We start from the raw sequence: 23713 nt of genomic DNA, 5'->3' as shown, positions 1-23713 counted from the left end.
CAGGATCTCTTTATCACCCTCACAGAGATTCCCTACCAACCGTCCCCAGGCATTAACCCAGACCCTGAATCAGGGGAAGGATCAGTCAGTAAGTGTTTTAAACATGTAAACATTTATTTTGAACAGAACAGGAATATTAACAATGGGTTTTTCATGATTTGTTTGCCCTTGGCGCTCTACTTTTTAGTCCTTACCAGTGCAGCTACTGGAAAAGAAGGTCTATATGTCTGGGGATAGAGCTGAAATCCTCATGGGACACCTCCACAAAGCTCTCCTGGAGGTAATTGGAAAGCCTTTGCATGAGGTTCCTGGGGAGAGCGGCCTTATTGTGTCCTCCGTGGTAGGAAACTTTTCCTCGCCAGGCTATCATCAAGTACTCTGGGATCATTGCCTTGCAGAGCATGGCGGCATACGGCCCTGGTTTTTGCTGGCTTTCACGCAGCATGCATTCTTTCTCAGTCTCAGAAATTCTCAGCAGAGTGATGTCACTCATGGTGACCTGCTTAGAATTAGGGGAATGTTACTATTGGGACTGCTTGCCTGTTCCTTTACAGAATTGTCACCCGCGGTTTACAACCACGGAGTGGAGGTGGGAGAGGGGCAGCATACAGGGTTCTTTCCCGGGGACAGCCGCGAGGGGGTGGGACAGGGGCAGAGTTCATGCTTGCCAGATTGCCGGCAGCAAGAACTGGCCAACGATAGGAGCATTGCTTTGAACGTGCAAGGAGGACATTGCTATAATTTAAGTTTTAAGCAGCCAAAAGTCTACCATGTCTGCCTGCTACCCGAATTCCACTGTCCTGCCCCGCTTGTCTGATCTCCACTGCAAGACCCCAGGCACTGAATGCGAAGGCCGAAAATTCGACCTTGTCCTGAGTGCACATGTGATAGGTGCTGTGCATGGTCTTGTTCACAGAGAAAAACTATGTTCATTGTTCACAAAAAATTATCTTTGTGAGGAATTCACTCCCTTTTTCCCATCCCACAGCTGCAAATGTCTCCCGACCTACCCTGGCATCCCCCTCGCAGAGGCTGGCGCAGATTAGGAGGAGAAAGAAAAGGACATGGGACGACATGTTCTCAGAACTTATGGGCTACTCCCAAGCCAATGCGGCCCAGCAGACCCAGTGGAGGGAGAACATGTCGCAATACCAGCGAGCACACAGCGAACAGGAGAAATGGCGGCAAGAAGACCAGCAAGCTACTCGGGGATGTGACTTTGTGGCTGAGGAGGGCGGATAGAGATCTTATGCAGCGGTCCTTATGCTGGATCACAGAGCCACGCAGCAGGGGATCTGTAACCATCCTCCACCGCCACAAAGTCACATAGCCCCCACACACAGAGTCCCGAAAAGGAGGGGTGGCAGCTCCGTTGAAACAACCAGTCCACCACTGCGGACCACTCTAGGAGCAGGAGCCTATCATTCCTCGAGTTTAGAAGCGTTCTTTCCATCACTACGCCCGCTCCCCACCACAGTCTGCGTCCCTGTTTCAACACTTTACTGCGAAATCCGTAATAAAGAAAACGGTGTTCATTAACAAAGTTCCATTTATTTTATTTTTAAACGTGTGTTGGAAGGGCAGGGATGGGGTGAACGGGGTATGTAGCTGGAGAGGATAGTCAACAGTAAGTGGGTAAAGAAACGGGGGCAGGTTCAGCTTCTCTTTAAACAAACTTAATAGTCACAGGTTACCCTGCTCACTGAGGAACCTAGCTTTCAAAGCCTCTTGGATGCACAGTGTGTCCCGCTGGGCTCTTCTAATCGCACGGCTGTCTGGCTGGGCGTAATCAGCAGCCAGGCTATTCGCCTCAACCTCCCACCCTGCCATAAAGGTCTCCCCCTTGCTCTCACAGAGATTGTGGAGCACACAGCAAGCTGCAACAACAATGGGGATATTGGTTTCGTTGAGATCAGAGCGAGTCAGTAAGCTTCTCCATCTCCCCTTGAGATGTCCAAAAGCACACTTCACCACCATTCTGCACTTGCTCGGACGGTAGTTGAAGGGTTTTTTTTCCAGTGTCCAGGGCGCCTGTATAGGGCTTCATGAGCTAGGGCATTAGCGGGTAGGCTGGATCCCCGAGGATCACGATAGGCATCTCCACATCCCCAACAGTTATTTTGTGGTCCGGGAAGTAAATACCTTCCTGCAGCCGTCTAAACAGACCAGAGTTCCTGAAAACACGAGCGTCATGAACCTTGCCCGGCCATCCTACGTTGATGTTTGTAAAATGTCCCCTATGATCCACCAGTGCTTGCAGCACCATTGAAAAGTAGCCCTTTCAGTCAATGTACTGGCTGGCCTGGTGGTCCGGTCCCAGGATAGGGATGTGAGTTCCATCTATAGCCCCACTGCAGTTTGGGAATCCCATCACGGCGAAGCCATCTATGACGACCTGGACGTTTCCAAGGGTCACTACCTTTGACAGCAGCAGCTCAACGATTGCGTTGGCTATTTGCATCACAGCAACCCCCACGGTAGATTTGCTGACACCAAAGTGATTCGTGACTGACGGGTAGCTGTCTGGCATTGCAAGCTTCCAGAGGGCTATGGCCACTCGCTTCTGGACAGTCAGGGCTGCTCGCATCCAGGTGTCCTTGCGCTTCAGGGCAGGGGACAGGAACTCACAAAGTTCCAGGAAAGTTCCCTTCCGCATACGAAAGTTTCGCAGCCACTGTCATTCATCCCAGACCTGCAGCACTATGCGGTCCCACCAGTCCGTGCTTGTTTCCCGGGCCCAGAATCGCCGTTCCACAGCATCAACATGACCCACTGCCACCATGACGTTCACGGAGTGGGGTCCCATGCTTTGCGAGAGGTCTGTGCCACTCTCAGACTTCATGTCCTCACCGCGCTGCCGTAGCCTCCTCGCCCAATTTCTCAGCATCTGCCTCTGGAAAAGGTGGCTGATAAGGTGCGAGGTGTTGACAACGGCCATAACTGCAGCGATGGTCGCAGCAGGCTCCATGCTCACAGTGCTGTGGCGTCCGCGCTGTCACTCACCAGAAAAGTGTGCAAACTGATTGCCCGCCAGCGCTTTCAGGGAGGGAGGGCGGGAGTGACGGTTGGATGACGACAATTACCCAAAACCACCCTCGACACATTTTTTTCCCCAGCAGACATTGGGGGCTCGACCCAGAATTCCAATGGGCAGCGGGGACTGCAGGAACTGTGGGATAGCTGCCCACAGTGCACCACTTCCAATGTCGACGCATGCCCCATTAGTGTGGACTCAAAAAGTCGAATTACTGTCCTTAGTGTGGATACACACGTTCGACTTTGTAATATCGATTCCACATATTCGATTTAAGTAAAATCGAACTACTCTCGTAGTGTAGACATACCCTAAGTATACTTATTACTGAACTATAACTACACTAAACAATTACAAAGGCAGCAAGAAATGGAGAAAACCCCCAGACTGAGTGGATCAGAGCAGTTCACTTCCACCTTGCACAACAGTTGGAAGGAACTGAGGTAGTAAAAGGCGCTGTACATTCTTTCCCTTAGCATGTTCAGAGATGCTGAGGGTATGAACACAAGGGACCATGCAAGCACTCTAACACAGTGGTTTTCAAAAAAAATTTCTGGCGACAATTGAAGAAAATTGTTAATGCCTGCGACCCAAAGGAACTGGGGATGAGGGGTTTGGGGTGTGGGAGGGGCTCAGGGCTGGAGCAGAGGGTGTGGGGGTGAGGGCTGTGGGGTGGGGCCAGGAATGAGGGGTTCCGGGTATAGGAGGGGGACTCTGGGCTGGGGCAGGGGATTGGGGTGTGGGAGGGGGTCAGGGCTCTAGGCTAGGGGTGCAGGATCTGGGGTGGGGCCAGGGATGACTGGTTTGGGGTGCAGAAAGGGATTGGGGCACAGGGTTGGGGCAGGGGTGCTAAGGCAGGCTTCCTGCCTGTCCTGGCACCGCAGACTGCGCGGTGCCCCAGAAGCGGCCAGCAGCAGGTCCAGCTCCTAGGTGGAGATGCGTAAGCAGCTCAGCGTTGTTCTCGCCTGCAGGCACGGCCCCCTCCAGCTCCCATTGCCTGGGAGCCAGTGCTTGGGGCAGGAGCAGCACGCAGAATCCCGTGGCCCCACCTAGGAGCCAGACCTGCTGCTGGCCACTTCCTTAGCCAGACAGCACTGCCAACGGGACTTTTAATGGCCCAGAAGGCGGTGCTGACCAGAGTCACCGCAACCCAGTGCCTTACATTCTGTGACCCAGTACTAGGTCGCTGTCACACCCCAATGGCCCCCCTCCCTCAGGGAGTCCCCAGGGAAGGCAGAGCAGTATTGTATGTGGCTAACGCTGTTGCAAGCATCGTAAAGCATTTTGGGGAGGGTCAAAGGTGTGAGAGTGGGGAATGGAAGATTCCTTTTTAGGAGTACGAGAGGCCAAGGGGGGGGAGGGGGAGAAAGAAAGAAGTAGAAAACGGGTTAACTCAGCACTTTAGGTAGACGCTGGCCCAGGCCCAAGATCATGGGCTCAACGAGAAATCTACAGATGAAAAATCTACAGCTGCCCAGTCGTGACAAGAGGAGAACTAAGTGGAGCAGAGCTGCAAGGATAGCAGTGAAAACAGAGCGAATGAGGCAGCGACGGTGAAGGCCAACAGGAGGGAAAACAAATTCTCCGGAGCCGGTGTGTTTTGGAGAAGGCCACAGCAAGCCGATTGGGACTGCTACAAATAGCACCAGGCACAGAGGGCCCTGGATGACAACACCCCCAAAGGAACCCAGGACTTAAAAGCCCTCCCAAGAACTGGAGCAATTCAGAGATCACACCGCAGATCCTGGACGACCTGTGCACACAGAACAGACCTCCCATCCAGCCTTCCCCCTCCTCTTTTCCTACGCTACACTCAGACCTGGCCAGACCTGGATAGTGAGTGTGAGAGTACGGAAGTGGGTTAGGGCTTAGGGCACTAATGTTTTCTTCCTTCCTTTGAGAGACATGGAAGCATTTCCAGCACTCTCCACTATTATTTTATTATTTTATCAACAAAGCTTTAAAATTCAGAGATGTGGTGTGCCTCGTCATCTACTCCCTAGAAAGATCCTGTGGTTCCAGCCTGATCAACTGTGGGCCCAGGCAGATTGGTAACGAAAATCTGTCACATCGCGACCTGCACTTTGAAAACCACTGCTCTAACAGACACTGCTTAGAGAGGATTCTACCATTAGGGACCAAAAGGCGGTGCAGTATCCATAAAAGGGACTGTGCAGAACCACTCAAAGAACTGTGCTTTAAATATATTTGCCAGGTTCTTTGCATATTAACCTGATCCTGAATAAGTAATGTACAATATAGTATGTTAATGTTTTATTGCAACTTTGCCTTAATAAAAAGTTTCAAAAATTCCCCCAAAACAGTAAGTGCTGTATAATGTTACACACTAAAAAAAAAAAAAAAAAAAAAAAAAAGATCCTTACACACTAAAAAAAAAAAAAGATCCTAGGTGTTTCAAATTGGGCATTCAAAATTAGTGGATACTTTTGACCTTAATCTCTAAATCAATATCTGTCCCTCCATTCCCCATTTATATAATGGGGATAATACCAATTCATCTCATAGGGGTGTTATGAAAATACATTCACGGTTTGTGAAGCATTCAGATAATATAGTGATGAGCACCATAGGAAAACCCAGGAGGAAACCAATAATTCTGTTTCCAGAGTGGAGTTTGAATAGCATGTAGTAAATAAAGCATAGGGCCACACAATGAACAAGGAGAAACATTATTAAAAAGTAGCTCATTAAGTGAGCATCGTTCATCCAGTGCACTGAATGAATCAGTATCCTAAAAAAAAGATCATGTAATTAAAGACTGTCATGCATACACACAAGGGAGCCAATTAAGGTTGCATAAGCAACCTTAATTCTGACATTTCCTAACTTCTGAGTGCTTGACCTTGCAACCTTAATACTGTTCTTTTAATGTACATTTTTGCATGCAATACATACATGCACACACACCCATTAAATACATGTGTACAATATATATATATACACATATACACGCACACACCCGTTAAATACATGTGTGTACAATATATATATATATATACACACATATATATACACACACACACACACATATATATATATATATACACACACACACACACTCTCTCTCTCTCTTTCCCCAAGAGAAGACTTACAAGACTGCAAAAATCACTTCTCAAGGGAAACCATAAGCAGTGCACTTGGAAGATTTGCTCAATTTACTGACTTCAATTTTTGCCTGACTAAAGGTATTTTTCTGCATATTTTCTTTCCCAGAGTAACATCCTCAGTAGTATAAATTGTATTGCTGCCTCATTAGGAAAATGAAGTAGGCATGCCTACAAGAATTATACATGGAGAATATTTATCATGTTCCATATCCCTATGCAGCACACTGTTCTGTTTTTCTCTCTCCTACAGAATGAGTGTTGTCAAAGTGCCAAATTCCCAGAACAACACTTAAGATTGTTCTGTAATTTATGACAAGAACAAATAAACATTTTTAATGATTTTCAGATTTAGAGCAGTAATTCACACACATTTTTTTCCTTACGATTTGCCAGACTAGTACTTGCCAGACAAGTGTTTACACCTTTACTCTGAGAACCTCTTCTTCTCCCCTCCCTCAGCTCCAACAGTTTAACACTACTGATCTCACCTTCAGTGAAACACAAATATAAAAGACTATTTCAAGGAGTAGTAAATTTTAAGCTAAGAAAACATCTTTTATTTCTATCAGTACGACCCACTTGTTTCACTGTGAAGTCTGGCAGCACAACTATAACAAGGGCTTTGTCAGGATTTCCATTATAAACCTTTTTCAGAGAGGTTATATTTTGCTTAGAATAAAATAAACATGACTTATCCATTCTCAGTTTGCGTTGACCATTTAAATTGGCCATATAAGATATGTCTTCACTACAGAATTAACTTGGGTGACTGGCATCTAGGTTTGAACATCCAGGTTAGCCTAGCCCAGGTGTGAATGGCCACACTGAAAAGCCACATTTGAGTTACTGGGTGCACATTGGTGCTGCACACTTGTATGTCACTAGGAATTCTGGGGGCAAATCCCATGGTTCTTAGCACTGCAGAAAGTGGGGATGCTCTGATTCCTTCCCAGTGAACTGTGGAAGAATGTGTCTGACCTTCTTGGCTCACTGGAGAATTATAAGAAGGAACTGGAGGACTATCACCACAAGCAATTTAGCCTGCATGCTCACTTGTGCTTTAGCCTATAACCACAGATGTACCAGCAAGCCCTAGGTGAAAGCAACAAATTCAGGTTAGAGGTTTGTGTGTCTGTATAAAGAGTTTAGGGACAACATGCAAGTAAGAGCTCGAGTTAACTCTACAGTGAAAATATACTCATATTAATTTTGGAGACAAAACTGAACTCCTTTTAAATTTCTGAGACAACACCATAGTTGTCCTCTTTTTGTGTCCTTCCTAATCCCACTACCAGCAGGGTCCTTCATGACCATTGCCAATGTAACTGTGTTTCTACCACCAGCAGGGATCTCAGACAGCATGTGGCAATCAACTTGCCTAGTAAGTCCAGAAAAGTTACCTTTATAAAGCAATGCCATCCTCCCAGTTCCTGGAGTGATATCCAAAGTTGCTTTCCAAATTAAGTTTGTCATGCCACAGCAGAGCCATTAAACCAGTTAATCGTTTAACAGCATTGTATACGTAATTTAACACAGAAGCAATACTCTTTCTGTACACATTTTACATACCAAAGAACAGAAAACAAACAAAAAACCTTTAATAGATTATAGCCTACAAGTGGAAAATCAGAAACAGATTAGTGAATTGCTCTTTTATTGAATATTCTTCTACTCATTTCAGTAAAAATCCCTAGTTGACAACCTTTAGAGAGAATATTTTTATAAATTCTCAACAGGCCTTACTACAGGTTAAATTTTTCATTGCAGGAAGAGATTAACTGAATTGAACAGTTAAGCTTCCAAGACAGTTCCAGGTTTACTAAGATTACTGTTCCAAACCATTTTCATTTGCTTTTCCAGCCATTTATCCCTAAGAAGTTAAGTAACATTAGAGAAAGAACCCCAGAAAAGTATATCTAATTCACTATTCCTCTGGAGAATTAAAATGAAAGCATACGACATTCTTGTCACTAACAACAACTAGTACTGTATAAAGCCAGATGATAGACTAGTTTTTAAACTACAACTGGTCCCAGCAAGAAGCATTACAGACATCAAATAAACCAATTTTTCATTTCTAAGCAAAAAGGAAATACACATTAGACTTTAATAAATTGACATGTTATGTCCAAAGATTTACTCTACAGCAGAATTTAGACAACAAGTTGTTCATGTGTCTAAAAGGACATGTTTGCACTGGCACAAACTTGAAATAAAGGAAGAACAATCATATAGTTTTCCAGTATTTTTCTGTTTTCCCTTGCCAATTTTGCATATATTTGTATTTTGTACACTTAAGGAAGCAACAGAAAAAATCCAAATCAGCTAGATAGAGAAAAATGTCTCTTATTTCTAAAATGTTAGATACCAGAAAGACTGTTTAAGCAAGAAGCAGAGAAGCCTGGGATATCTGGGATGCTGAAAGAAGCCTGGCCTACCTGGTAAATTGTTTTTGCTTGGATTGATATCATCTCAAACCCATAACATATAAAAGCTAATGCTAAAAAACCTTTGAATAGCTGTAAGTTGGAGCTTTCCAATACTCTAGAGAAACATTTTCTAATCTTGGAGGTTTGGAAGAAGTCAAAACTTAAAATTCCATTCTGATTATGTTTTATGCCCCACCTCCCAGCCCCCACACCCAGGTTCAGTTCTGATCTGATTGCAGTGATTACAAATCTCATTAATCAATCTCCTATGCCATATCTCTGAATACCTGAAAATCTGTTTTTAAAGTACATGAAACATTAATCTCTCTATATAGGAGTTCATGAGCAGAGTCACTGCTAAAATCAAGCAGGAATTACCAAAGAGGTAGAAAGTAGGTTTAATAAACTGATTCTAAAGAGTGGGTATCATTGAACAAAGTATTTCCCCTTCCCCACTGTTCTTTTTGATTGAGTGAAAGTCATATGAAACTTTTCAGCAATTTCACAACACCCAAATGTTAACATTTGTACCCTGAATGTGATTCTCCCAAAGTCTGAAGCTATTTGAGTTTTAGGGTGGGTTTACAGTATAAGAATCAGATTGAGGGCAGCCAAAGAACTACTGATCAAAGCTTCATAACATTATGACTGCAAGCCTATCCTATAATGTTTTCTTTTAAAATTTTAAATATGTGCTATATTGATCCTCTTGCTGGCCCGCCTCACAAGGAAGATTCCCCTTTTATTTTTTCCCCCTTTGAGATTTTGCTTACCGTCTTCAGGCCTCTTCAGGAAACCCAAAAACATATCCCAGAGTGAGACTGGAGTTCAAGAATGGAATCCCTGGAATCAAGACACTCTGGGACAAGTTTTGTCCATTTCTATCGCATGGGATCCACATGAGCCACATCCACCTATCTATCTTACTTATTTGGACCCCATCACTGTAGTATCTGAGCATCTACACTCTTTAATGTATTTAGCCTCACATCATCTCAGTCAGGTTTTCCACATTTTGCAGATGGTGAGCCAAGGCACAGAGAAACTAAGTGACTTGCCCAGGGCCACACAGGGTGTTTGTGGTGGAGCAGGAATTGAATCTGCATCTCCCATAGCATTGATTAGCACTCTAATCACTAGAGCATCCTTTTTCTCTTCTCTCAAATGGGTTTGCTAGAGGCCCTTTCCTGAGATATTATAAGGGGACCCTTAGGAGGCCTGATATAGAGGTGACAGGACTGGGGATGGGACTAAGAGTAAAGGCCCCTTACTAAACATTCTGGCATCCATGTTGTGTTCAAAGCCTTTTATTTGTGGCCCCAGAGCACCACTATCAGGAGTGGTGGTTGCAGGTGTGAGTTCTAGACACTTCTAGCGTATTGATGTTCTGGCACTGTTCTCCTGAGAAAGGGGAGGAAGGAGGCACTTGCCTTTGGAGTGGGCTGTTACAGTCCTGCCTGGCTCCTCTTCTGTCTGGGGTAGGGGAAATTACATGCCACTGCCCACACTGGGCTTCTAGGATGGTGCCTGCATCTCATCCATCCAAGTCAATCCTGCCTGGTTTTGCTTCTGCTTAGAGAAAGACAGCCAAGGTGACCCCTGCCTTGATAGGACTGTTGAGAGGGGAAAATGTATCCTACCCCCAGAGGAGGTGAAACTCCCCACTGTGACACTCAGTAAGAACGGATGAAGTGAAAGAATAAACCTCTCTTTTTTGGCCTAGTTTTCTCCCTAAGCAACTGAAGGGATATCAGCTACTTCAGTATTTCACAAAAGGAAGCAGAGCTGACAACTTATAAGGCCAACAAACCTGAGACACAGCTGACATTTAGAAGTTTAAATTATAGAACCAAATTGCTAATTCAGAATTAAGATTTTTTAAAAATTTCCTCAGAAAACCTCTTCAGTGCAAAGGTCTAGTTAACTCTGTATGCTGCTGTTGAAGCAGAACAAAACTAGAGGGAGCTGCAGGGGGCTGAGCATTCCCTTGTTACCATGGCCTGACAAGACTGATTCTTTACCCCCACATAAGATACAGAGGCTGAAGTACCTATCATGACAGTTATGTGGATGTTAGCACAATAAAGGATTTCTAATCCCTACGTCCAAGAGGATTTAAAATAGCCCAAAGAAGTAAGGAAGAGAAAATAGCAGATTTAGAGTTTGGGGGGGATCATCAAGTCTAGTCAACTGTAGTGAGCCATTGGAGCTCATCTTGATGTAGATAAAGAAATAACCGATGTCTGCAACACAATGCATATTAAGTGGGATGAACTCATGTGACCTGCCTGATGTTTCTGGGAGAGGGAAACAGACAAGCATTTCTTTAACATTTGTATAATTACTGAAGTTTTATATAATTAACGTTCAACTACAAAAATATCAAAAATACACTGGTAGGCACTTATCCTGCTTAAAGCTGCTCTTTAAAATCAAGTAATTCCAAAAAACTGGTGAAAATATTTGATCATAACCATAAAAACTATATCCATTAAGCAAATACATAAATAAATCAGTAAAGATTTCTTAGAAACATAGGAAGGCAAATTATTCATGATAAATCTCTATAAATCACCCATTTTATTTTTTTATATTTTGTAGCACCAATTAAATATCCTAGTCACTTCAGTGTAATCAAAGTGATAATATATGCAATAGAAATCAGATTCCACAACACCTAAAACAGATTCCAGAAGTTATGCTTACCTCTGAAGTTAGTGACTGATGACTTTTCATTATTAAATTTATAGTCAAATGTTTAGTTCTTGGAAAGCACTTCCAGGAGCAACAATCTCTAACTGCTTCTCCATGAGTCAACCATTAAGTCTACACAACATCTCCAAGAAAACTGATACTCTATGTGAAATCTTAGGAGCACTTGAGAGGTTTAACAGGAATTTTTCTTCTTAAGTAGAAAAGTTATTTCTTATTATATCAGAGATGGGCAAACTACGGCCCGCGGGACCGTTCTGCCCGGCCACTGAGCTCCTGGCCTGGGAGGCTAGCTCCCGGCCCCTCCCCTGCTGTCCCCCCTCCCCCGCAGCCTCAGCTCACTGCACCACTGGCACAAAGCTCTGGGGGGGGTGAGCTCCTGGGGCAGCACAGCTGCAGAGCCCGGTCTGACCCAGCGCTCTGTGCTGAATGGTGCGTGGCTGGCTCCAGCTGGGCGGCGCAGCTGCCTGTCATGGTGCAGCCACGCCACCAGCCGCCGGTGCTCCAGGCAGCGCAGTAAGGGGGCAGGGAGCGGGGGAGGGAGGTTGGATAGAGGGCAGGGGAGTTTGGGGGGTGGTCAGGGGCCGAGGGTGTGGATGGGGGTGGGAGCGGTCAGAGGGCAGGGAAGGGGGGGGGTGGATGGGGGGGGGGGGGGGCAGTCAGGGACGGGGGTTCCGGGGACAGTCATGGGACAGGTAGAAGGGATGGTTGGATGGGGTAGGGATCCGGGGGAGGGGGGGCGGCAATCAGGAAGGAAAGGGGGAGTTGGATGGGGTGGGGGGAGCGGTGGAGGACAGTTAGGGAAAGAGGTTGTTGGATGGGGCAGGGTTCCCAGAGGGCAGTCAGGAAGGGGGGAGGGGGGGTTGGTATGGGACGCCAGGGGGCAGGGAGTCCGGGGGCGATCAGGGGACAGACAGCAGGAGTGGTGGATGGGGCAGGAGTCCCGGGGGGCGGGTGAGGCGCGTCAGGGGGCGAGAAGCAGGTAGGTCGGATAGGGGGCGGGGGCCGAGCCACACCTGGCTGTTTGGGGAGACACAGCCTCCCCTAACTGGCCCTCCATATAATTTCTGAAACCCGATGTGGCCCTCAGGCTAAAAAGTTTGCCCGCCCCTGTGCTATATACAGAACATTTACAGCTAACCAAGTGCTTCTACATTCTTTGTAAGAATATATATTCTCAAATACAGCTTAAAAGATGGCTTTTAGTTTTTCTGCAAGTCACTGTGCAAGTACTATTGCCTTAACACTGCACACCAAACATATTAAGCTTACCTACCTAAATAAGGAATACAAGGAGTCATCTTCAAGCTGTTAATATAGTCTCTAAGTCGTTTGTAATTATCTTCTTTACTCATAACATACTCCAACTTTTCAAAGGTAGTTTTGTCTTTTCGGCTCAATAACTAGAAAAGAAAGACAAAGATAGAAGGGTTGCAGTTCACTTAGGGTTGAGATGAATTTTGCACTTAAAGCAGGATTCAACCAGTTTGTTATATATGAAGAATACTGAGTATCATCCCAAAAATTACAGCTCTTACTCTTCCAGTATAGAATACATTTTCTCAGAATTTACAAGAAAATTGGTTAGTTTATGAGTTAAAATTAATTTTTAAATGGATCCTTTAAGAAATTTAGCACCATGTCAAACCTTTTTTTTTTGGCCTTGAATTATCTTAAAATGCAGACTATTAAAACGTCTATATCAGTTAAAACTCAATGAACTCTCATGCACTGGTTACATTTTTTTAAAGGATTAATTTTTTTTTACTGTTATTCTCCATTATTGAAAGTGTCTTCTTCAACAGGTATGCACAAATAATGTTCTAATACAAAGAATTCCATGAAGATCTATCTTCTTTCAAAATGGCCACTATCTTCCATTGCTCTCAATAGGAGTGAAGCTAAAAGTCCCCTTAGCAGAAAATGGGAGTGAAGCTAAGTTGATTGCAGGAAATATGGTTGCCCTAACAGCATAGGTCCGTAACAAAGCCCTATTTCACAACCATGCCATTTTGGTTGAGCTATTGATAGTCTTATGGTTTCTTTATCTTGAAACTTCATGACCTGTAAATTTTCCCAATAAGTTTATTTTCCAGTGAAAGAAATAAGAGCTGATTAAAATCTAGTGAAAATTTTAAAGTGCACTATAATTCTTTAAAATCAATGTATTGCCTGATGCAGACATACTGGTATTCACATACAAAAATTCTGTTTAGTAAGAGAAAGATGCAATAGGGGCTTGGATCTGCCTTCTCCACAGAAAAGTACAATGGTCTGAGCACAAACCACCTGTGTATATTGTTCTGTCAGCAAAAAGGCAGTTGTATTGGCTCTTTTTGTCACAGGATCATCAGTTATAACAGAACTACCATTGAGTAGCCACATTAAAGGTTTTATTTCATTTTGGGGCCAAAATTTAAGGAAATGTAGAAAAATGTTTAGATTGACCATTTTGGCAGGAGACTAGATGTTCAAGTCTCTCAACCAAAGTTTTAGCTATATGTGAAGATGAACAGTAATTAGTAGTTAAAAAAGTGTAATGAGATATCCTAGGTGTGTAGGTACATAACCTTGAAATTTTACATCGCCACTATAACCAAAATCTACCTGGGTTTCCATGACAACGATGGAACAAATCTATGAACTTCTGCAAAAATAAAATTGCATTTATTTTACACCTTTTGCCTTTCTTGACTACATTTTCTGCCCACAAACTTCACTAGGATGCAGCAAATATTACACCAGCTTTCAGAGAGATGCCATTTTTAAAGGGAGAGAATTGTCATCCAGAAAATTGTGTTCCTTGAAGTTCTGGCCCTACGCCCATCTATGAAACAGTTGTGTCTTACATCTACTAAGAGAGGTTGCTAGGTTTGGGCTATTGCAGATTTCCAGGGAAAGATACAGAGCTGAGGACAGCCATGAGGATAATGGCTTGTTGGGAACTCATGTAATAGTTTAAACATCTCTGCAGAGAGGAGACTGTGGCAGAGCATAGAGGGAAAAGCAGTCTCTGAGGTAGCTGGAGCTTAAGTCTAGACAATTTAGATGCCATGATCACAGCCATGTTTTCAAAATACTTCATTTTTCAAACCAGCATCATCTCCATCTTGTCCATATTTAGTTGGAGGTCTCACCATTTGAGTTAGCAGCACCTCATGCTCAATAACACTGAAGACTTCTGTATATTTTAAATGTATTGGGCTACTGTTAGAGCTCAAAGTATTAGCAAGGATGTCTGATTTTTCCACTATTATCAGGCTCCGACATTTGGGACATGAAGTTTACCTTTTAGGTTTGTATTCTCAAAATGGGTATTTGCAGCATGATTAGTCTAGACAAATTCATGTATTTTCACCATGTGTAAGGACCTACGTTTCTGGTTTATATTTTTTCTAAAGTTTCCAGGAAATGTATCAGTATTTATTTCAAACATTTAAAAAGGGTGAAAAATCAGTGCAAAAATTTACCTGGAAAACTGTGAAATTAATATCAGGGTTAATATTGGAGGACAGAACAACAGGGGAGGAGGGAATCAACAAATAGAAAAAAAAATTGTTTATGGAACAAACTATTAGTGATTTGTGCAGTTATGCTTGACATAAGGGGCTTCATCAGTGTGAATTCCAAAACTCCAGGGTAGCAAAGGCTTGCAGCAGTTTTTTCAATACTCTCAGATTGCAAAATCATCATCTTTCCTGTATCAGAGGTGGGATACAGGGGCTAGGAGCCAAGAGAGCAGATCCTAGTTCCTGAGACACAGTCCCGCCATCAGCAAGGGTGCTGCCATTATCTTCCTCGCCGCAACATGCCCACCTCCAATTATCTCCCTGGGGCTGCACAGGAATCAGAGTGACCTGTTCCCAGCCTGGGAGCAAGAGGGTTCTCTGTCTGGTTGGTGAAGCAGACAGAGCTCTGTGTCCTGGGGTTCCTTTCCATGGAGTGTCATATCTCTGAGCTCAACTACTCACAGGTGTTATGGGGGTGGGAAGAGGATGCTCAGAGGGGAGACGGTGTACCTGATACAGTGACAGCAAGCAGGGGGTGGGGGAGGAGGATTGTTCCCAATGATTGTTCAGAACTGCCTTTTTTGAGGAGTTTTGTGGGGAAGAGGAGACAAGTAATGTTGCAGGGGGAGATCCTCAGAATCTATAAGGAGGGTCCCCACTCTACAATTTTAAGACCCCATATGTTTGAAGAAATACCAACACACATGAAGAAAAAAATTACTTACCTTACAGTAACTTGTTCTTTGAGTGATTGTGCACATATACATTCCACTGTAGGTGATGTATTAGCAGTTCCCTTATAGGACCAGGAACTTTGGCTCATCCAAACAGAGACTGTAATACCCGATTTGCCAAAGCTGACTTCATTGTGAGAGGGATGAGTGATGGCATAAAGAGTGGAAAGTACATGCAGATGACCACATGTACAGTATGCATACATATTAGTTATTGGAACATTGCTCAGGAAAGCTGATGAGGTGGAGTAAGTTACTATTCTTGATGGAGAAGAGAAGAGACTTTAGCAAGATTGTAAAAAAAATTTAAACAGACAGAAACCAAATGTGAGATGCATTGAGAGGATACTGATTGACCTTTAATTATTTCAGTATAGTTTACAAAGATTCTGGGGGGAGGGGGGAAGACCTGAAGGATCTAGCGTGGTCCAAGTAAAATGCAATGGGCTCTATGAACATCCGAAGCATGGAGTGAGTCTTCAGCCTCAGATGAATGGAGGCTTGGTTGTTGTTTTTTTGCAGGGGGGGGGGGGGGAGGGGAGAATCACCAAAATTAATCAATTGGCTTAGATGGAAGGCTGAGGTTGCCCTAGGCAGAAACTTGGATATAGCTTAATGGATACCTTGTCCTTATGAAAGTCTGTGAAAGGAGGATCATCCAAGAAAGGGTGAAGTTCTGAAACCCTCCTTGCAGGATTTATATCTAGCAAAAACACCACCTTTATTGACAATGAATGTAATGAATGTAGGCTCTCAAACAGGGGCCATCGATTTGGAGAGAACTAGATCTAAATACCATACTGATACAGAAGCAGACAAGGGGGGGTAAAAGTTGATTAGGCCTTTCAAAAACCAAGAAATGAGGGGATGAAAGAAGATGGAAAAAACATCTACTGGTGGCTATAATGCAGAAATAGAGGTTAGGTGAACTATCACAAAATTATTTGAAAGGCCTGATGATTTAACAAAGACAAATGCAAAGTGCTCCACTTAGGAAGGAAAAATCAGTTTCACACATGCAGAATGGGAAGAGACTGTCTAGGAAGGAGTACGACAGAAAGGGATCTAGGGGTTATAGTGGACCACAAGCTAAATATGAGTCAACAGTGTGATGCTCTTGCAAAAAAAGCAAACGTGATTCTGGGATGTATTAACAGGTGTGTTGTGAGCAAGACACGAGAAGTCATTCTTCCGCTCTACTCTGCGCTGGTTAGGCCTCAGATGGAGTATTGTGTCCTGTTCTGGGCACCACATTTCAAGAAAGATGTGGAGAAATTGGAGAGGGTCCAGAGAAGAGCAACAAGAATGATTAAAGGTCTTGAGAACATGACCTATGAAGGAAGGCTGAAAGAATTGGGTTTGTTTAGTTTGGAAAAGAGAAGACTGAGAGGGGACATGATAGCAGTTTTCAGGTATCTAAAAGGGTGTCATAAGGAGGAGGGAGAAAACTTGTTCACCTTAGCCTCTAAGGATAGAACAAGAAGCAGTGGGCTTAAACTGCAGCAAGGGAGGTCTAGGTTGGACATTAGGAAAAAGTTCCTAACTGTCAGGGTGGTTAAACACTGGAATAAATTGCCTAGGGAGGTTGTGGAATCTCCATCTCTGGAGATATTTAAGAGTAGGTTAGATAAATGTCTATCAAGGATGGTCTAGACAGAATCTGGTCCTGTCATGTGGGCAGGGAACTGGACTCGATGACCTCTCGAGGTCCCTTCCAGTCCTAGAATTTTTGAATCTATGAATTTCAGGTGCAGAACATAGTCCAGCACATGTGTAACCTCTGTGAGATGGGGCAATAAACTGTGGGATTGTACCTAAATGGAAAATCTCTTCCACTTAGCTGCATACCTGGCTCTAGTGGATTCCTTTCTGATGCTCACCAAGATGATTTGAACCTCCCAGCAGCAATTTCTTCTGAGTGTTCATGCAGTAAGGTGGAAAGATTTGAGGTTTGGATGTAGAGATTTGCCCTGGTGCTGAGTTAGAAGTTCTGTGACTAGTAGTAGTAGTTATCGGTGAGGGGACAGTCGATGTAGATCCATGAACCAATATTGTCTTGGCCATGCTGGTTCAATAAGGATTAACAACACCCTTTCTTGTTTCAGTTTCCTCAGTAATCTTGGAATGAGAGGAACTGGAAGAAATGCAGATGGGGGTGTCCAGACCAGAGAAGAAAACTATCCATGATGGAACTTGGGCTGAGGCCCGCCCTGGAGCAAAACCTCATGCATTTGCTGTTGAGGTTGGTCACTAGCAAGTCTATTACTAGATATCCTCAGCAGTGGAAAATCTGAAGAAGGATGTCTTTCTTGATTGACCACTCATGTTGGTCTATGAAAACCCTGCTGAGGAAATCTGCTAGCATGTTTCTTACTCCCAGAAGGCTTTCAGGGAAACGTTGTGAAGGATTCACAAATTCCAGACGAGGACAGCCTCCTTGCATAGTTGGGAGATTCTTGCTCCTCTCTGCTTGTTCAAAAAACAAACATGTCAGTGGTGTTGTCTGTGAGAATTTGCAAGTCATCTACATACATTTTGTGGATCCAGCTACCAATCCAGGTACGCAAATACACATGTCCAGAGGATTTATTGGTGATACACCAAATCGTGTCAGGCCTGCAGACAGCAAAAGTGAAGTCTGCCATGCGAAGTTACATATATGTATGAGACCATGTGACCCAGGAGCTGAAGGCAGGCAGGCACTGTTCTTCTTGTCCTGGACTTGAGGTTACAGATTGATATTGATAACAATCCCTTGGGAAATCAGCCAGGGCTGTTCTGGCATCGAGGTCTACTTCTATGAGTCATGAGTTGAGTGGGTTTTTAACTGTGATTTCCCAAATTTAGTTTCAGCCCTAAATGGAAGAACATTAGTCTGATGAGTAGGACATTGCTCTGGACCCAGTTGCTTGATAGAGCACAAACTACCCAATTATCCAGATAAGGAAATATTTGAATGCTCAAACGATGGAGGTAGTCTGCTACCACCAACATGCATATGGTGAAGAACATCGGGGATGAAGAGAAACTGAAGTAGAACACTATTTACTAGTAATGGTTGGTGCCTATAACAAATCAAAAATACTTTCTGTGGCAGGGATATATTGTGACCATCCTGAACTTGATTTTTTTTTTTTTTATGAAATAGTTCAACTTTGGGGTGAAAGCATTTCTTCAGGACCAGAAAGCACCAACAACAGAAGCCTTTCCCTCTGTGTTGGCAAGGAACTTCTTCTGTTGCTCCCAATTCTAGGAGAGACCATAGTTCTTGAAGTAACACAAACTTATGAGGGGGATCCCTGAAAAGGGATGGGGAAGGCGGGTTGGGAAAAGGAAGGTAAGAGTTGGATAGCATATCCCTCCCTTAAAGTGCCGAGTACCCACTTGTCCAACATGATGTTTTCCCAAGCATAGTAAAACAGAGACAGGCATAATCCAAACGGAGGAGATATCATCAGTATACATTTCTTGATCAAAAAATCAAAACGACTGCTTCGAGGTTGCAGATGTCTGGTGGGAAGGCCCTGCCACAGCCAAAGATAGCTGGTGACCTCTTCTTAGGGACATATCAAGGTCTCTGATGAAAAGAGGTTCTAAAGTAATACTGCGGCATAAACTGCTTCTTTTTCATAACTGGTCTATGAACTCCTAAAGAGCAAAGCATTGCACAACAATCTTTTAGTGTGCACACAGCATTATCTTTTTTGTTTGTTTGTTTTGGTCGAAAACAGTTTAGACCCCTCAAATGATAAGTCTTGTATTGTATTCAGCAGCTCCTTTGTAATGTCAGAATCCTGCAATCAGGAATGTCACAGGGAGACTTCAGTGCTCATAGAGTGCAAAGTGGTATCAGCCTCACCTATTGCTGCCTGAAGGAAAATGTAGTTTGAGGGCCACCTTACAGCACAAAGCTAGAAACTGGTCCCTAAATTCCTCTACTAACTTATCAGCAAACTTAAAAAGAGAAGAGAAATGAATAAAATTATATTTTGAAGAAAGAGCCTGATAATTGTCAACTCTCAAGAGTGGCAGGAGAATAGTTTAAACCACATAAATCCAGTTTCTTAAACTCCTTATCCTTTGGAGAGGACTTATTAGGAGGCTGACAAAACTATTCATTAGCAGTCACTACCACCAGAGAATCAGGAATTGGGGGAGTAAAAAAATACTCAAAATCTTACTGAGGGACCTGGTATCATCTGTCCACTCAGTTGGCCTTGAGAGATATAGAGACTAGAGTATGCCAAAGATTCTTTGCTGGCTGTAGTAAGGCCTCATTGATAGGAAAGGCAACCCTTCCTGAAGTGGGAGTCTGCAGTACATCAAGGAAGATATGTGTATTCTCTGGCACAGGTTCTGCCTGCACCCTTAGAGAAGCAGCTACTCTCATCAGATTCTGGAAGACTTCAAAATTCTCTTAAGGGAAAGGTAGGGAGGGGAGAAAGAGACACTGACTCTGGAGTAAACACGTTGTCCAGTGAAGAGGAGGAAATATAGGGAGGAGCATCTAAGGGTTCCTCTAGTAATTCTTCCTCCTTCATAGATTCCATCACAGCAGGTTGAGGGATGGCTGCAGGATACTAAGAAGATTCCTCTTGTACTGAGGGAGGAGTATACCTCCTCCTAGAAAGGGAATGGAGACAGAGGTCTAGAGTCTCTTGGAGCAGCCCAAGACAAATAGGACCATGGAGAAATAGGGCCAGGGAAGATATTTAGGTGGCCGAAAAGCCGATTAATAGGTCAGTGCTGGGTATATCTTCAGTGCAGAGTGCGTCGTCGGCACAAATACTGGAGCCAGCTGCAGCAGAGGAGAGTCAGGCAGGGAAAAACAAAGAAGATCCCTAACTGCCCATACCCAGGGAGTAGAAAGCTCCCCACGTGATCATATTGATGCCAACAGTGTTGGTGAAGCTGAAGTATACTGGACAGTCTGAGAAGGACCGGCACAGCTGAGGACATCTGTCTCAATGGCTCTGATGGAATTGATGGTGCCATCTCAAATGGGACCGATGAACACTTCAATTTGTGAAGCTTCTAACCAGTACCAGAGGACTTAACAGATGACTTTCTGGGAGAAGAGATTGAGACTTAGAGGTCTTGTCATAGTCAGAATGCTCTGACCTGGACAGAGAAGGGGGAAACAATGTTTACTATCAGACTTGTGTTTTGACTCAGAAGTAGTTGGAGAGACACTCCAAGTTAATCCAGAGTCTCCTGGATCACAATCGGGACCTGGCTCAGACACAGGTCACATTTGCCTCCTTCAAGAAGTGAATCTTACGATGACAGTATCTCTGCTTTTCAGTGGGGGGGAGGGGGGGGAATGAAAGTACAAATAGGGCATTTGTCTCTCACATGGCCCTCACATAGACAAACCAAACAGCTCTTGTGCCTATTTGTGATATGGATATCAGCCCTACACATGACAGTTTAAAATCTGGGGATTTTTTCCATAATAAATCCTCCAGGTTCTAATAAAAACTATAACTAATTATAGTATGCTAAATATACTAAATGTATACACTACAAGTTTTTTGAAAGCTGGCTAATCGAAGCTAACACTATGGAAGCCCCAACTCTCACAACAGGAAAAGGAACTGAAAGAGAGGCAGTGGACACACCCTTTGCATGCCCTGACCCAAGAACTTGGGGAGAGCAGGGGCACATGGGCCACCTAGTGGTACTGATGGCAAAAAGTGTGTAATTTATGTGCACTGGAACACAAACACCTACAGTGGAACATGTATGTGCACAATCACTCAAAGGAGAAGTTTTCATTATTATTTGAACTGTAGTAGTGCACAGGGGGTCACAACTGTGGCTCAAGGCTCCATTGTGCTAGGCACTATACATAACTACAAAAACGTGTACCTTCCCCTGAAGAACTGACTGTCTTCCTTCTAGAAGGACAGGCTCCTGGGCTATCAGGGATTCATTGTCATGTGAAGAAGTCACTTCTTGTGTGACCTTTTTGGATACTGTTTGGGAAGCATCTTCTAACTCTGATAGAATGAAAGGGATGAAAGAACTACCAGCAATACTAACACAGGAAGTTATGAACAGGATGAAATTATTCATTAGTTAATTGTGTTTTTTTCAAAGTGGGTCAATTGGGCACCCAAAGGGTTCCTGTATGTAACTGCCTTGTTATGGTGGGATACAGATCAGAAGTCCTGAAATATAAGTATCCGCTTTCTAAAGTAATTCAGAGAAGACATCTACAGAGACTGTGGCAACATCAGAGGCAGTGTCATAAGGAAAAGCAAGAGCCAATTTAATGGATCTTAGGGTTTTGTTTCATTAAATCATTTCTCTCCAGTCCCTTTTCATCATAGAATGCAGAGAGTGGGTGATAGATAGACAGGGCCAGACATGTGTGGTCAGTATGTTCCCTTTGTGAAGGTATTTATACTGAGGCCAACCACCTGCAACAATCTGACCTATTGTCCTTGTAGTTGAAACAGCCAAAGTTTCTCTGCCACTGAGGTGAAAATGACCAATAGAACCTTGTAAAAGGCCATTCCAGTATCATGCATGTTGGTGGCAAAGATACAGTTATGTGAACAAAGACAACAGCGGACATGACTACCTGTAGCGCAGTGGGGAAGGATTTAGAGCCTCACTTTAGAGAGCATTCAGTCCTGCAACCCACTAATTCTTTCAGAATGCTTGCTCAGTCCACTTTAATTAGGATTTCCCTATGCTGAGAATGGTCATATAAGACAGTTACCTATTCCATAACTGGTGTTCTTAGAGATGTGTTGCTCATGTCTACTCCACAATAGGTGTGCGTGCGCGCCATGGGGACAGGTGCTGGAAGTTTCTCCCCTAGCAGTACCCGTAGCGGGGGAGCGCCCCCGGCAACCCCTGGAGTGGCACCTGCCTGGCACGGTATAAGGGGAGCTGTGAGCTCCCCCCACCCTCAGTTCCTTCTTGCCAGACAACTCCGACAGAGGGAAAGGAGAGTGGGATGTGGAATAGACATGAGCAACACATCTCGAAGAACACCAGTTACGGAAAAAGTAACTGTCTTTTCTTCTTCGAGTGATTGCTCATGTGCATTCCACAATAGGCGATTCCAAGTTGTATCTGTTGGAGGTGGGTAGAAGTTCACAAGTTCCCAGGATGAAGGACAGCCCTGCCAAACCCAGCGTCATCCCTGGTCTGGGTGACGATCGCATAGTGCGAGGTGAACGTGTGAACCGAAGACCACATGGTGGCCCTACAAATGTTCTGGATGGGGACGTGGGCCATGAAGGCAGCCGACGAGGCCTGCGCCTGAGTCGAATGTGCCCTGACAATGGGTGGCGGGGGAACACCAACCAGTTCATAACAGGAACGGATGCACGAAGTGATCCAACTGGACAGCCTCTGAGTGGAAATCGGCTGGCCCCTCGCGCGCTCAGCCGAGGCGACAAACAGTTGCAAGGACTTTTTGAACGGCTTAGTCTGCTCGAGGTAGAAAGCCAGAGCCTGCCGCACATTGAGTGTGTGGAGATGGCGCTCCTAACTGGATGCGTGAGGCTTGGGGCAGAGGACTGGTAGAAAAATGTCCTGACCCGTGTGGTAGGCGGAGACCACCTTCAGCAGGAATGCGGGGTGTGGACGGAGCTGGACCTTGTCCTTATGAAAGACCATGTACAGCAGCTCGGAGGTCAGGGCCCTCAAGACTCGCCTGGCCAATATGATTGGAATCAGGAAGGCAACCTTCCACAAGAGGTGAGACCAGGAGCACGTGGCCAGTGGTTCAAACGGGGGCTCCATGAGATGAGCAAACACCAGGTTTAGGTCCCACTGTGGGACTGGGGGTCTAGAATACGAAAAAGACGGTCCAAACCCTTAAGGAACTGGCCAGTCATAGCATGGGAAAAATACCGTGTGCCCTTGCACTGGCGGATGGAAGGCCAATATGGCTGCCAAGTGCACCCTGATCAACGAGGGCGCCAGGCCCTGGGTCCTCAGGTGGAGGAGGTAATTAAGGATAAGCTGGATCGGGGCGGTCACCCTGGTCCACCGCCCACCTAGAAAATTGGGTTCACTTTGCCAAATAAGCGTGGCGAGTGGAGGGCCATCTACTTTTGAGGAGGCTGCGCTGAACCTGGTCCGAGCATGTCCGTTCCTCTCCACCTAACCACTGAGCAGCCACACCGTGAGGTGAAGAGCCGCT

General features: G+C 44.6%; 1 protein-coding gene across 5 annotated transcripts in view; it reads right to left on the bottom strand.

The window, feature by feature from the left end:
* Positions 1 to 23713, bottom strand: part of RALGPS2 (Ral GEF with PH domain and SH3 binding motif 2) — a 297768-nt gene that overhangs the window by 142807 nt on the left and 131248 nt on the right. For all 5 annotated transcript variants that reach the window (XR_004646742.1, XM_034778255.1, XM_034778258.1 and 2 more), the window contains one exon: positions 12580 to 12706. Coding sequence is in view for 4 of the 5 variants with exons in the window: in XM_034778255.1 (XP_034634146.1) it covers positions 12580 to 12706 (127 nt within the window). In the remaining variant the exon portion in view is untranslated. The remainder of the gene's footprint in view (positions 1 to 12579; positions 12707 to 23713) is intronic.

This window comes from Trachemys scripta, chromosome 8, assembly GCF_013100865.1.
Source record: "Trachemys scripta elegans isolate TJP31775 chromosome 8, CAS_Tse_1.0, whole genome shotgun sequence".
Taxonomy (NCBI): Eukaryota; Metazoa; Chordata; order Testudines; family Emydidae; genus Trachemys; species Trachemys scripta.
This window is presented reverse-complemented; position numbering and strand designations above follow the sequence as displayed.